At 55.9% G+C, this 13660-nt stretch overlaps 1 protein-coding gene across 3 annotated transcripts in view; it reads right to left on the bottom strand.

Moving 5' to 3' along the window:
* dac (dachshund family transcription factor) overlaps nucleotides 1-13660 on the bottom strand; it is a 190420-nt gene that overhangs the window by 84625 nt on the left and 92135 nt on the right. For all 3 annotated transcript variants that reach the window (XM_076518233.1, XM_033481194.2, XM_033481193.2), the window contains exons 3-4: nucleotides 12835-13063; nucleotides 10356-10418 (exon numbers count right to left, since the gene is read on the bottom strand). In XM_076518233.1, the coding sequence (XP_076374348.1) occupies nucleotides 10356-10418; nucleotides 12835-13063 (292 nt within the window). The remainder of the gene's footprint in view (nucleotides 1-10355; nucleotides 10419-12834; nucleotides 13064-13660) is intronic.

The following is a 13660-nucleotide window of genomic DNA, read 5'->3' on the forward strand; positions in this document are numbered from 1 at the left end:
CTAAATGAAGTTGTGGAGCAAATTACAGTGCGCGGGGTGAATGTCTCGCGTCCATTAATTCCTGTCACAGTTGCACGCGATATCTGCGATCTCCTTATTACGTAACAATCGTATTCTTACAAGAGACCGGCACACGGTGGTGGCACACGAGGGAGTCGCCGGAGGTGGTTGTCCTCGCGCTTGCATTCCGGGGCGAGCGCGTTTCGAGAATCGAACGAGGAAAGAGAGAAACGCCGAGAGAAAGAAAAGGGGAAAGAGAGTCGAACGCGCGTTTCGCTCGAGAACATATTTACGCGGCCGATGACAAATGGTTTTTAGCGCGGTGTCGGGCGTCGGCCGTCGAGCGTCGGGCGTCGGGCGTCGGGCGTCGGACGGGTGTGAGTGTGGGTGGTATAGGAGAAGTTCGGGACACCCGCTGCACTCCCGTAGGGGCCGAGGAGGGCGAGGGCGCGAACGAACGCTCCGAGAGAGAACAGGGAGCGAAAGAGAGAGAGAGGGGGGGGAGAAGAGAACGATGGGGGCTGCGGGGGCGGAGAGAACCAAAGTGGTTCGCAGATGCGCCGTGACTGATGGTCCCTACTTCCAGATGTACTATATACCGCGGTACTTTTATCGGCGCTTGTTTGTTCAGCGAGTTTCGAAATACCAGTGGCAACGGCGTGGCGCGGCGCGACGAGGCGCGCCGTCGGCCTGGATCACGGATAGCGCCGACGAGACGAGAGAGACGATCCGAGAGAATGAGCGGGAAAAAACGTGTGTCGGGGGTGGAGCAAGAAAAACGAAGCGAGCGACTGCAATTACCGTCGACAAGGCGGCGGACCGGAGAGGGAGAAAAAAAATGATCGTTGTATCAACGACGGTACACACGTGTATTTACGCGTTGCGACGCGGCCGCGGCGCGACCGCTGCGTGGCCGCTGCGTGGCCGCCGCGTGACCGCCGCGTTAAGGCCTTCGTCGTGCGCGATGATGGACGTCTATCACGTGAGACAACGTTTCAGGCATTCGAGCCGTCCCGCACCCCTTTCCCGCCCGCTGCCCGACGAGCTTGTTCTTTATCGTTACCGCGATAGTTCCGTGAATCATTTCGCCGGGGAGAAGAAGAAACACGCTCCGGGTTTCGGCAAAATATCCGTCGAAATAGACCGCGCCTTCGTCGGACGCGTAATACGAATTTATACATTCCGAGATGAAAGGATAAAACGAATGCAGGTGTGGAAATAGACTCTATTGTTTGGTTTGGGGGGGGGGGGGGGGGTAAAGGATCGAAGAGGCCGCGAGAACCGCAGAGAAACGATCTTCTCTTGACCAAAGGAAAAAATTTCGAGAGGCAAAGATAGAATCGTCGAGGAATTCGATAGCGTATACGGATAAAGATAGACGTGTACGAGATACGCGAAGAAATCATCGGTAGAAATAGAAACCCTTGGCAAGAAGAGAAAAATTAGGGGATATCGCGAATTGGGAAATTCGATGATAAACGGGGGAAAAATCCTGAATCGTTTTAGAGAAGCAAATTGCAGAAAAAAGCTAACTATCGACAAAAATAGATCGGAGAATCTTCTCGGGGGAGATCCATCGAGGATAAATCGTAAAAAAACGTAGAAAACCCGAACGAATCGCGCACGTATTCGCGAGCAATTTGCCCAATTTCCTCGCACCTGAATGGAAAATGGAAAAAGAGCGTCGGTCGTCTTCCGTGAACGAGAAAAGCCGAAGCGAGGGTGGGCTGGGAAAAACGGGGAAGAAGGGTTCTCGACGGATGTTGGGTTCGAGGGGGTTGAAAGTGGATCGTCGGATTTCGGACGATCAATTAATAAGAGGAGGATCGGCCACTTTTCACCGGGTCGGCGCGACGCGATTCGGCTCCGCTCGGCTCGGCTCGGCGCGCGGCGTGGGGAAGAGCGAGAGCGAGAACCGGAGCCGGTTCGGTCTCGCCCACGCGTTGCTATGTAAATTGAAGAGGTTACACGGTTTTACATATTTCAACAGAGATCCGCGGGGGCGGTTGCGGTCCGAGGGGGGTCCGAGAGGGGTCCGAGGGGGCTGGCGCGGCAGGGAAGACGCGGGAAAAGTGGAGGGAGACGGTGGAGTGGGCCCGGTGGCCACTCGAAAACCGCGGGCGAAGCGTTTTGTCGAGTGTTTTATGGAAAGCTTTAGAATTGTAGATTTTCTCTCTCTCCCGAGAGCGGAGCGTCGAGCGTCGAGCGTCGAGCGCCGCGCGGATTTATGGTCGCAGCGCTGCGCGCCGCAAAGCTTCGCGTAGCATCGCGTCGCGTCGCATCGCATCGCGGCCGAACGCGTCGTCGCGGCAAACTCGCGCGGCCGGCTGCTGCTACTTACAGCCGAGGCTGCTCGATAATATAGACGGATATTATTTAAATTCGCGAAAACTCTCTACCCTGCTCTCCTCTCCGGTCTATGCTCGTGGCGAGCGCGGACACGGTTTTTTCCGGCTGGTCCCCGCATAATTCGCGTCAGACACACTTTAGACCGATGATCAATGGTCGGGGGAGGGTCGACGAGGCGTCTCGAGGGGCGAGCTGATACCGTTTGCTATTGGATTTCAATTGGGAAACGATTACTCCCCTCGGAGTGACCGTTACGGCTCGTTTGTCATCGACGTTTCCGCGTCTCGCCGAGTTATCGCTCGCGCGAAAAATGGGGACTTGCTCCGAGGACCGCGTGGATCGTTCGGTCGAGTTTCGGCTTGTCCCGAATCCGGAGACACGGCGTTCTTCGGACCGAAGTAATAAACCAGTGTCGGGGGTGAAGAATCGTTTGGCGAAGTTTGGGGATCGTTCGGATGTCGAGAAACCCGCTAAAAATGGAACGCGCGAACTCGGGGGTTGTTTGACAAGCCTCGAGGATCGTCCGAATAGGATAAGGGTTTGTTTGGATTTGGCGCGAGATGCGTGCTCGTAGCGAACCGTGGCACCCCTCGACGCGCGTAGGGCAACGCGGAAGGTAAGCCGGACCCGCCGCGTCGGGATTCGGGATTCGGGATGCGCAACGAAGCCACATGGACACTGCAAATATTAGTTCATTACCAAAAGTGCCGGCGGAAGCTGGCAGCGCCGCGGAACCGCAGGAACGTCCGTCCGCGGTTTATTTAATGACACCCTTCCGCTGCTTTTCAATTAACCTCCCCACCGGTTGCGAACCTCCGCGAATTTTCTTCGGATACTTGGACCGCCCTTCCCTCGCCCTCCAGGATTTCTCTGCGCTGCTTTCGACTTATCTTCGCGAGAAAATTGTTAACATCGATTGTTAGCAACTGGATCGGATCCACTGGCAATAAACGCTCGGAGCGATGACGCGACGCGCGCACCGATCAACGACCGCGATACGACTGAAGAATGCGCTTGGATCGCATCGTAAACATAACCATGGCATAACTCGCATTTCCGAGGTAGAATCGAGCTCGGAAAATCGGCAAAAACAATATTTCTTTAATCCGGCTTATCTCGAGCATTTCGACTCGATTCAGCTATGCTAATTATACTAATTGCTTTTTAATAATTGCTCCGAATCGATTATTCCCGGGATTCTCTGTTTCCTCGAGGATTTTCGCGGCGACGCGGCTGCCCACGCGGGAAACTGCCGCGGCCGGAAGTTCGCGAACGAATCGCATGCCCCTCGATCGTAAATCGCGAGGGCGATCCGAGCCGGGTCGGGTCGAGTCGAGTCGGGTCGGATCGGGTCGGGCCGGGTCGGGCTGCGTGCGAGCTGCCGTGGCCGTGGCGTGCGTGCACGAGGGCAGGAGAAGCCCCGCGACGTAATATAGTGGCGTGCGCTTACCGCCGAAGGGAGACCATTTAATAACAATATATCTTGGCCGTCGCGTCGCGAGAGAGACTGCACGAGAACCGCGTCGAAATAAGGAGGACGAACCGGGCCGACTGGAACCGGAGATATTTTACCATTAGAATCGGTATTTTCTCGGATTAGCGCGGACAGGCAGCCGGGGGCGACCCGCGACGCCCGGAAACTCGTTTGCTTCGTTTACTCGGTCTTTCCTATCTTTCCTCGTCGAAAACGCGACGCAACCCCTTTCTCGGAGGACGAAAGAAATCGGCGAGAAATTTTTCTTAAAGGAATTCGAAGACCGGAACGAGTTAAAATCAAAGATCGAACATCTGGCGATCTTTTGGACTCGTTAACGCCTTGCGATCCTATTCGCGAAGCACGGGGACGCGAGAAAATCGGCGAGAGAGAAAAAGCGAAGGCGAGGAGGTAACGAGACAAGTTGGTTCGCCGGTCGGACAAATTGGAGGCCCCGCCGATCGCGAGAGCTCGTTAGTCGCGGGTGTCTCGATCTCGATACTCCCACGCGAGGATCGCGCGTATTCCGGTGGAAACGACCGCTGGTTGGCGAGCTAACGAGACAGGGAGCCGGGAAAAAATCGAAAGGCGGTCGTCGACGCCGTGGAAACAAGGTGGTTGACAATTTCACGGTACATTAGCGAGCCGGTGGGTGGGTCCGGGGTGTCGCTGCCTTCGCGGCCGTCGCAGCCGCCGCGACTAATTATGTTTTTAATTAATCATCGTTCCGCGGGCCAAAGTTTACTCGGCCATGCTCGTTACCGTCGCGTCCGACGAACGCGAGGCCCGTTAATAACGCTGTACGTCGATGGGACGCGACGTCGAAGCACCGCCCTTCGAGGACGAGACGAGACGCGAGACTCCTCGTTATCTTCGACTAGACACCGGCACCGAAGTCGTCCCGCCGCAAATGACCCGGAAACCATCGTCGTGGCCGCTCGAGAATAGTCCCGGAGCTGAAAAAATGGCTGCGCCAGCTCGTTAACGCCGTTCGCTCGGTTCAACGGTGACGCTATTATCATTTTTGTCAGGATTTCGAAATTACTTTTCTTGCGATACGTTCGAACGAACACGATTTTGCTGGAACGATTCGAGCCTACGTAATTTGTTTAAAGAAACTGAGATTAAAGGGTGTAACGCGAAAGCATCGATCGAGCTACTTAAATTTTGTGGCTGTTCTCGCGGACGATTTTCGGCGCTCGACGCGTTGTTAACCGGCTCGCCGCGGTCCTTAATTATCGCCCGAAACCGAAATCGTGGGCACGTGGAGGCGCTCCGTCGCTAAACGATTCGATAAATAATTCGACCAGTTAATAAAATAAATGCCGGTCCTCCTACGGCCTACGGAGTTCGAGTTCGAGGCTCGAGTTTACGATTCTTAAGATTTATCGCGCGCCGCGCCGCATCCAGCCAAGCGCGTTCTCTCTTTCTGCCTTTTGCTCTGCCCGCTGCTCGAACGCTGCTTTACGAGTTTCCAGTTCCTCGATCGGGACAGATTATAACGACCAACTGCCCGTGAACTTTGTTTATTCAATTCGAAAAAAGCTTTTAGCGGCTCGTCCCGTTCGATCTATTTCACATTATTACTCGCACCGTCGAATCAAACTGAAGCCGATTAAACCAACGATTCACCGAACAATAAGAAGCAGCGACGAGATCCGACGTTCGATCGATGCTTCGAGGGACTCGAGAAAAATGTATCGATCGATCTTCAAAATCGTAGGAGGATAAGAACGGTTTCATTCCGATGGATGCACGGGACCGTCCGGAACGTCGGGCCGCGTCGGGCCGGGACCAATTTGCTGGAACCCGATGGGTCGTAGGATCGTGACGCAACCGGCTATCGTCGAGATCGAGCTCGTATCGTTTCGCAACAGGGTCATTAGGAGGGTCCGTTTTCGGGTCAGGACATTTGGCACGAGCGACCGATTCGGGGAACGAATCGACGTATTTATCCGTCGATGGATCCGACGATCCTCCTGTCGCGCGACCGACGATCAACTATCAACGATCAACCATCAACGATCAACGATCAACGATCCATGTCTAGACGGTCGTCCTATTCCCCCGAGGGACCGTCCCATCACGCGACCGATCATCTTCTTCCCGGGGTTTAGAAGAATGCAGATTCTCAAAAACGATCTCCACCGAGAACGATAAAAGAATAACAATAGAAGGAGTTGAATAACGTGACCTGTATTCGAAGCGCGAATCGTTGGATCGAGCACTTTTTTACGGAGACGCGCGGCGAGATGGAAAGAGAAGGAGCCACGAGTAGAAACGTCAGAGACTCAATGGCAATAAACGTTTGGACGGAAGCGTAATTGGCGTATCCGGTGGTCGCGGGATGCGGGGTGCGGAACGCGGGACGCGGGACGCTGACAACCCGAAGCCCGAAGCTCGAAGCCGTGCACACGCGTATGACGGCATTAATCATAATGCGCGCATTTGCACGCGGGACGCGCGGCTTAGATGCGAGCGCGAGCACGCGTGCGTGTCGACCCGCTGACAGTTCGTTTGAACGCAATTAGCGTGCCGCTTGATAGTTGCCGGCTTAACACGCTCGGCTATCGCGGCAACGATCGTCGAATCGAATTAACCGTTTCGTCGCGCTCCTCGCTGTCGCCCGATCGCGCCGCCCGCTGCTGGATCCTTTCGAGAAACCGATCCTTCTCGATCCATGCGACGGATCGAATCGAACAGAGATGCTAGATGACAAAGATAGAATTTACGCGAACAGGGAAAAAGGAAAGACGAACGTTCGAAACGAGACAAGGATGAGATTCGTGTCGACGATGGAAAAAAAGCTATCGATTTAATAGGAGGACTGCGAACAACCCTTGCGCGACTTTCTGCCGAAACTCTCCCCGCAGAAAATAGACGACGTCCTAACTGAAATCATAGCGCCTCGACATCGTTCGCATCGCAGAAATTGAACGCGCGAGTCTCGTTGAAACGACCGAGTCATTTTTTATTTTACAGTCGGCTCGTAAGAATGAAAAGACCGTTCCGAGATTTCGCGCGGCGTACAGCATCGAAACGAGCGATTAATAATTCGTAAAAGGTGCGGTTTTACGATTCCAATGATTACATAAAACCGAGGCGAGACGGTGATCCGGCCCGGACCGATGTTAATTAACGAATTACCGCGAACGCGCCCTCGCGAGAACTCCAGTCCCGAGACTGCACCCCTGTTCCGCAGGGCGTTCCGCAGCCGAACGCCCCTGTTGGCCTCGAAAACTGGATTCTTTTCCCTCGAACGATCCCGACGAGCAACGCGATCGTCGAGAAGACGGCGACGTTGCAGGCGCGCGTTACGGGGGTGGATCGAGTACGCGCCAAGATGGATAGAAAACGACGCGGCTCGTAACGGCGGGGCTCAACTTTATGAATATTATTTTCCAGCAGATGTCCCCGACGATAGAACCTCGTCGACGTCGTCGTCGCAGTAATTAATGACGTCTCGCTGGGCTGGGGAAAGCGAGAGAGACGGAGGCGAGGCAAGACGGGGCAAGATGGAGCGAGAGTAAGAGCAACGGAGGAGGTTGAAAGGGAGAGAAGGCGGCTTCGTGGAAAGAGGAGAAGAATGGAGGCCGAAAGAAGCTGGCAAGGGGTGGTTGTTCCACGGGGGACGACGGTCGGAGAATTTCAGAGGTGAACGCGGGCGATAAGGAAGACGACGCGGCGCGGAGCGGCCGAGGCCGAGGCCGAGGGTGCCGGGAAGGTAGCAAAACCGACGCGGCCGGATAGCGAGCGACAATGCGCGCGAATTATCCCGGAATGACGGGGTAGTTTTAAAGCCAGGAAGCCGACATTAGCGCATTGATAGCGGCCCGCGCGTTCTGCCATCGGCCCCGACCATTAATATTACTTAGCTCACGGCCGGCGCGGCGCGGAGCAGAGCGGAGCGGAGCGGCGAGGGTGGTCGGATCCGTCGCTTCGCCGGTTTCCGTGTTTCGGATCCGTTCCCGACATCCACCCCCGTATCTGCCACTTTTCGAATCCATCGTCGACCGGGGTGCGGAAGAACAACCGTTGCTTACAACAAGCAACTTGGAAAAACCGAGATCCTTGTCTGCGATAATTAATCTTTTTTCCCCGGCAGTCCGCTCGAGCGAAACGAACGAACGAGTCTCGATTACTAAGAATATATCAACGAGTAAGAAGACGTTCGACGACGCGGAGCAATTACGAGAAGACGAATAAACTACAGAACAGATAAATCGCACACGAGTTCCTAATTCGATTTTTGCCAGCGGTCCGCGGGATTTTTTCGGTGCCGCAAAGGGGTAAGTTTCCGGCTTATGAGATTTAATCGAGCGGGTCGCCGGAAAGACAAACGAGCGGAATAACTTCCGCGACGGAGCTCCGACTCTGGATTTCGGTTTCGCCGGTGGCGGATCAACGGCGACAAATCATCGGGATTAGAACGGAAACGGACAGAGATTTTCTGGCGGGGGTGGGCCCGGTGGAGCAGAAGCGGCAGAGCGGCAGCCGACGAACAGAGAGGGAAAGAACGAAGATCGAAAGAGAAAACGGGGATGCGGGGCGTGAGCTCCGCGAGCTTGTAGAATCAAAAGGACAAACAATTAATAACCCCGGGCGGCGACGATTAATCAGAATTTAACTCGCAGTTAAATACTCGCTCGACGCCGACTCTCTGCTCGCAGTCGGAGGGGCGGTCAGGGGGAGAGAAGAGAGCGAAGAGAGAAGAGAGGAGAGGGCGGCGAGGGCGGCGCGAGGGTGCACGCAGGATAAACAAAGGTTTACATCAGTGTCAGTCGCAACAAGTCCGAATTCGTCTAGGGTTCTCGGCATGAATATTCACGGTGCTCGCTCGTCCGTCCCTTCCAGCCTCCGCTCGCGCCAATTCACCCTCTCCTCCCTCTCTCGCTCTCCGTCGTGTATCGGTGTGCACGCGGGTCCGCGACCATTTGCCACCCCCTGCGATATCCATCGAACGGCTACCAGTCAAAGGCTGAAATCACAATACGCGTTTGTCCGGTTGACGAAGTCGACTCGGCCGGGAGCCGCTAAAGCAAATAGAACGAGACGGGCAGAGGGTGGACGCGCGACGGGGAAAGAGGTAGCCTCGGTCGCGGGGGCGGAGCGAGCCAATGGTCATTGCCTTTGAATTGGAAATTACGTTTCGGCCGGTCAAGTGTCGATTTTCACCCTCCCGTTCGCGCGGATCCACCGACGGGGTTCGCACCTTACCGATTCGCTGCCATCGATCTAGAACGCCCCATGGAAAAGACAGTCCTCTCGCATCGAAGCCGAATACTTTCGCGGACGCGCGAGAGAAGAGGGTACGAAAAATCTGGAAACTTTAGACGCGGCCAGCGCAGGGTCTCGAGAGCAAACGGTCTGCAGGATCAACCCTTTGACGTCGATACGTCGATGTCTCTCTCTCTCTCTCATCGGGACGAACATAGTACGAACTCTACGAGAGTTTTCCGATGAAAGATTTTACTACAAAAAGTGGACAAGAGAATGCCGATCGGAGCCTTTAGCCTTGTCCTCGACCGGTCGTGGAAGGGCTAGAATAGAGGGTGGTTAATGAAAGATCGTTTTGGGGCGCGAAGTTCCGCGAAGCGATTTAGCGGGTCCGCGGAGCGAAAGAGCGGCTTTCACGAATAAAGCTCCCCGTCGTCGAAAAGGAGGCGAGCGGTTCGCGTCGCGGGGGTGCGAGCGACGTCGAGGGGGCGTAGAGGCGGCGGCGCGCGGGACCGTTTCCCAGCCAGTCGAATGATTTAATCCCCGAATGATGGACGGGCACGTCGCGACGATGATCTGCGTGCCGTGAAGTGACAAGTGGTTAGGATCACGGTTGAAACCTCGGTGCGGCGGATGAACGTGGGGCGGCGGGGGTGGCTGGTGTTCGACGGCGGGTTCTCGTCGGTGGTCGACGTCGGTGTCGTATCGGTGACGGGACCGGGCTGCCGGCGAATGGATTTCAGGCGCGAGGGGTGGTTCGGGGCCGGACGGGGGTGCCGGCGGTGCGTGGCCTCGCACCGTACAAATCACGCGGGCATTACGGCGTCAAGCGCGGACTCAACGTGTCGCGCGACCGGAAACTCGATGCGGACGGTAATGCTGATTTATCGGAAGCGCGAGCGACGCCCGCGGACGTCGGGCCGCGTCGGGCCGCACCGTTGCACCGCAGCCGCAACCGCTCCCGCGGTATTTTTCCGTTTACAACGGTCGCGCGAGAGCCGCTGTCCCGTGCTCGCTCTTCATCAAGCGTCCCGCGAGCTCCGACCGAGGTAGAGAGGCCTCCGCTCGCAAATCCTACTCCGGGGTTTGCATTTTTCTCGGCTCGTTTCTACCCCCTAGCCTCGAATTCCACCCTTGGGTACCGAATGCGATCGCGCCCACCATTTGTTGCGACTATCTGTCCTAAGCTATGTCAAGCCAGACTAGCCAGACTACGCCGAGACAAGGTGCTCGACCGGAACCACCGTCGAGCCCGCAGCCAGACCCTGTCTGGCCCAGTTTCAGGGCGCGGAGTAAGTAATGTGAGCGTTCCTACCTTTCGAGATGTTTCACGATATCTTCGTAGGCAGCTCGGCAGTTTTCCCAAACCGTCCCGGACCTGTGGATCACAAAAAAAAGCGACACTTGAGACAGACGACGGTGAAACGCGAACAGGATATCCGGAGCTCCTGTTCCTCGACTTCGAAAGAAGAACGCGTCGAGGGGGGTTGTTGCCGCGGATAGAGACGAATCGAGGGGAGACACGGCGGAATGGTACCGGGTTGGGTGGGAGGGGGGGCACGGGGTTGATAAGCGAATCGGTTAATTATAAGCCCTGCCACGGGATATCCTCGAGGAAAGTGGATCCGCGGAGTTGATTAAGAGTCCTCCTCGTTCCGTCTCGTCTTTCGTTTGTCCTTTGACTCGATCGTGCCTGGTCCCGACTCTCGAAACGAAGACGACGACGGACGCTTTGAAGTTCCGGGGGCTGATTAAAAAAGACGTCGTCGCTAGGCCCGGCTAATTTACTCTCCGCGCGGCTTATCGACCGTTGGAAAAAATGACGGACCAATCGGGAGAACGAGTTCGAAGCGGACGTTCGATCGGAGGTACGACTCGCGATGGACTCTAGGCTAGTCGAGGGTGGCCAGGGTGGCCAGGGTGGCGAGGGTGCAGGGGTGGGTCTCGAGGCTGAATTAGAGGGTGGCGATAGGGCAACGGTGGTGACGGCGGTGCGCCAGGATGGGGTTGCGTTGAATTAATCATATTCCGGTGTTTGTCGTGCCGCCCCCAGACGTAATCCGTCTTACCTTCTACTCTCTCTCTCTCTCTCTCTCTCTCTCTCTATATATATATATATATATATATATATATATATATATATATATATATATACATCTGACACGATAGATTTGCATTTTAATTAAAAGCAAAGCGCTGAAATCATAATGCGAAACGTGCGGCGCCGCCTTCGTCGCATCGTTCCGCGCGTAGCACGCGTCCAACTTCGAAAGGACACGAGGTATCCGCCCGGAGACCTGTCCCGCGACGTTTCCGAGGAATGCTGGACCAGTCTTCGTGCCTGCCTCGGGCTCCCAGAATCGCCTCGAACAGCGAAGCTCGCGAGAAAGGACGCGCGAGGAAGAAAAATCGAGAGAAGAAGCGGTTCGGGATAGGCTAATGGCGAACGGGTGGAGGCTCTAATTGCAGCAGGCGGATGTAATCGAAAATTAAGGCGGCCGTCTGGATCCTCGGAAGCCCCCGGTGGCAGAGGCCGAGGTCTTAGAGAGAAGAGGGAGCCGCAGCCGACGGCATCTATTAGAAACGCGTTAACAAATGCCGGGATTAGCCGCGCAGTCTACCCTCTCCGGAGGAACACCGCCCTCCTTCGACGAACCGAGGTGCACCCTGAGCCAGTCTCCCTGCCCCCGCCCCCGCCGAGCCCGATCGACGCGATCCACCCCCACGAATCGCATAATCTACGATATACGTCTCCGCGTCGCCGACGCTTCTAGGATTTGCTCGTTTGGTTCACCGAAACGGACGCGGCCCTTCCGACGGTGATAATTAAATGGGTTTGTCGTTTCTTCGAAGCCTCGAATGAATTTTCAGCGGAATAATTGCTACACGGAGCTCGAAGTATGTACGCGTACTTTCGTACGTTTGTTTCGACGTAACATCGCCGTGAATTTTCGAAATGCCGGACTGTAGCTTTCCAGGAATGTGGACCGTGTGGACGGATCTATCGAAGAAAACTAGTTGAAATAATCTCGAATTCTGACCTACCTATAGATTGGCTCGCGACGGGGTGCGATGTGACGAGGCGAGGCGAGGCTGCAGAGAGTGCCGACGTCGGGATCGCGTGGCAAACACGCGGAAGAAGGGTGCCTCGGTTGAGGTCGCGCGGGAAAGGTAACTCGAGCCGAGTAAACGACCTAGAAGGAACGCGAGGCACCCAAGGAAACGGACTCCGGAGCCGGGACATCGTCGCGAAGACGGCGCGGCGCGGCGCGGCGAGAGAGGCAAGAAAAGATCAAGCAGTGTCGAGACCCCTTGGATTTCCACGGCTTCGCCGTCTCTTCCAATCCTCTTAAAGTTGTATTCTTTTGGCCTCGCCGGCCCTTGGTCGCGACTCACGACCTACCCGCTTGCAGGACGAGCGTTCGCGCGCGTGCGCGGAACACCTCGGAGAACGAGCAAATCCAATTTCCGAATCGCAGCCCAGTCCGAAACGATCGCGCCACCCCCGCCCTCGCCTTTCTTTTCCTCGCTATCGCCTTCAATCGTTGAATCAGCCTACGAAGAGCCTAATCTCCCGTCGAGGCTTCTACCTGTTAACCGGCTGACTTTTCCCGGCCCTCGACCGAGGGTTTCCACGAGATCTGTCCTCGCCGCGAGAGTCTCTCGACCCTCGAAATAATTTATCAGAGACACCGGTATTTATTATTTAGCCTATTTAACGGCGCGGAACCAGCGGCGGTTGGAAACAATTACGACGTCGGTTTCGGTTCTCGAAACAGTTTTGGCGGACTCACCTCGCAAGCGCCTCCATGTTGGACATGTTCGGGTTGACTTTCAACCCCTGCTCGGCGCGCGCCTGAGCTTGAGCCTGCAGGTGGTGCGGCAGACTGGCCGGCGACAGGATAGCCGTGTGTCCTGCGCCAGGATGACCGCCCAGTTGCATGAACTGCATGTGGCTGAGGTGCGTGGGCGGGTGGTTGTACCCGTTCGCTAGCAACGGGGACTTCTCCATCCTCGGAACATCTGCAAACAAAAATAGGCCGACGATTAGAACGAGGAAACTTTTGCCGAAAAGTCGTCTTCGCTCGTTGTTCAGAGTTTCGGCAAACTGCGCGAACCAAATATGGAACACGCGGCCTTCGAAACATTCGCGCGTCCCCCTCGGCAAACGCGGCGCGTATATTTGCGGACTCGGATTCAGCCCGTGTGGATTTTCGGCGATTCGAGAGGTCTCCTAGATCCGGCGATGTATCTTCGTCAGCGGGGACATTTGGGGGATGACCGTGGCGAGCGAGCGGGACAGGGGCGATGGATCCCGGGATCGCGAGGATGCTGCGGATCGAGAATCGAACTCGTTGTTGCCGTTTATACCGAACGATTCGACGATTATCGGGGACCGGGTCCCTCGGATGATGCTATTGGGAGGATTGCGAAGGTAGATAGAAAGGGGTGAGCGAGAGAGAGCGCGGGGCATCGGGGCTAGGAAGGAAGGGGGTAGAAAATGAGCGGTGCCTATTCATTACAAATTATCTAAATGGCAGTGATTTCGGCGGACCGGCTGGCCGTTTGACGAGTAAGTGGCGGGTTCGCTGGTCAGTGACTGTCGATCGCGGCCTGTGC

Source organism: Megalopta genalis, chromosome 2 (assembly GCF_051020955.1).
Source record: "Megalopta genalis isolate 19385.01 chromosome 2, iyMegGena1_principal, whole genome shotgun sequence".
NCBI lineage: Eukaryota > Metazoa > Arthropoda > Insecta > Hymenoptera > Halictidae > Megalopta > Megalopta genalis.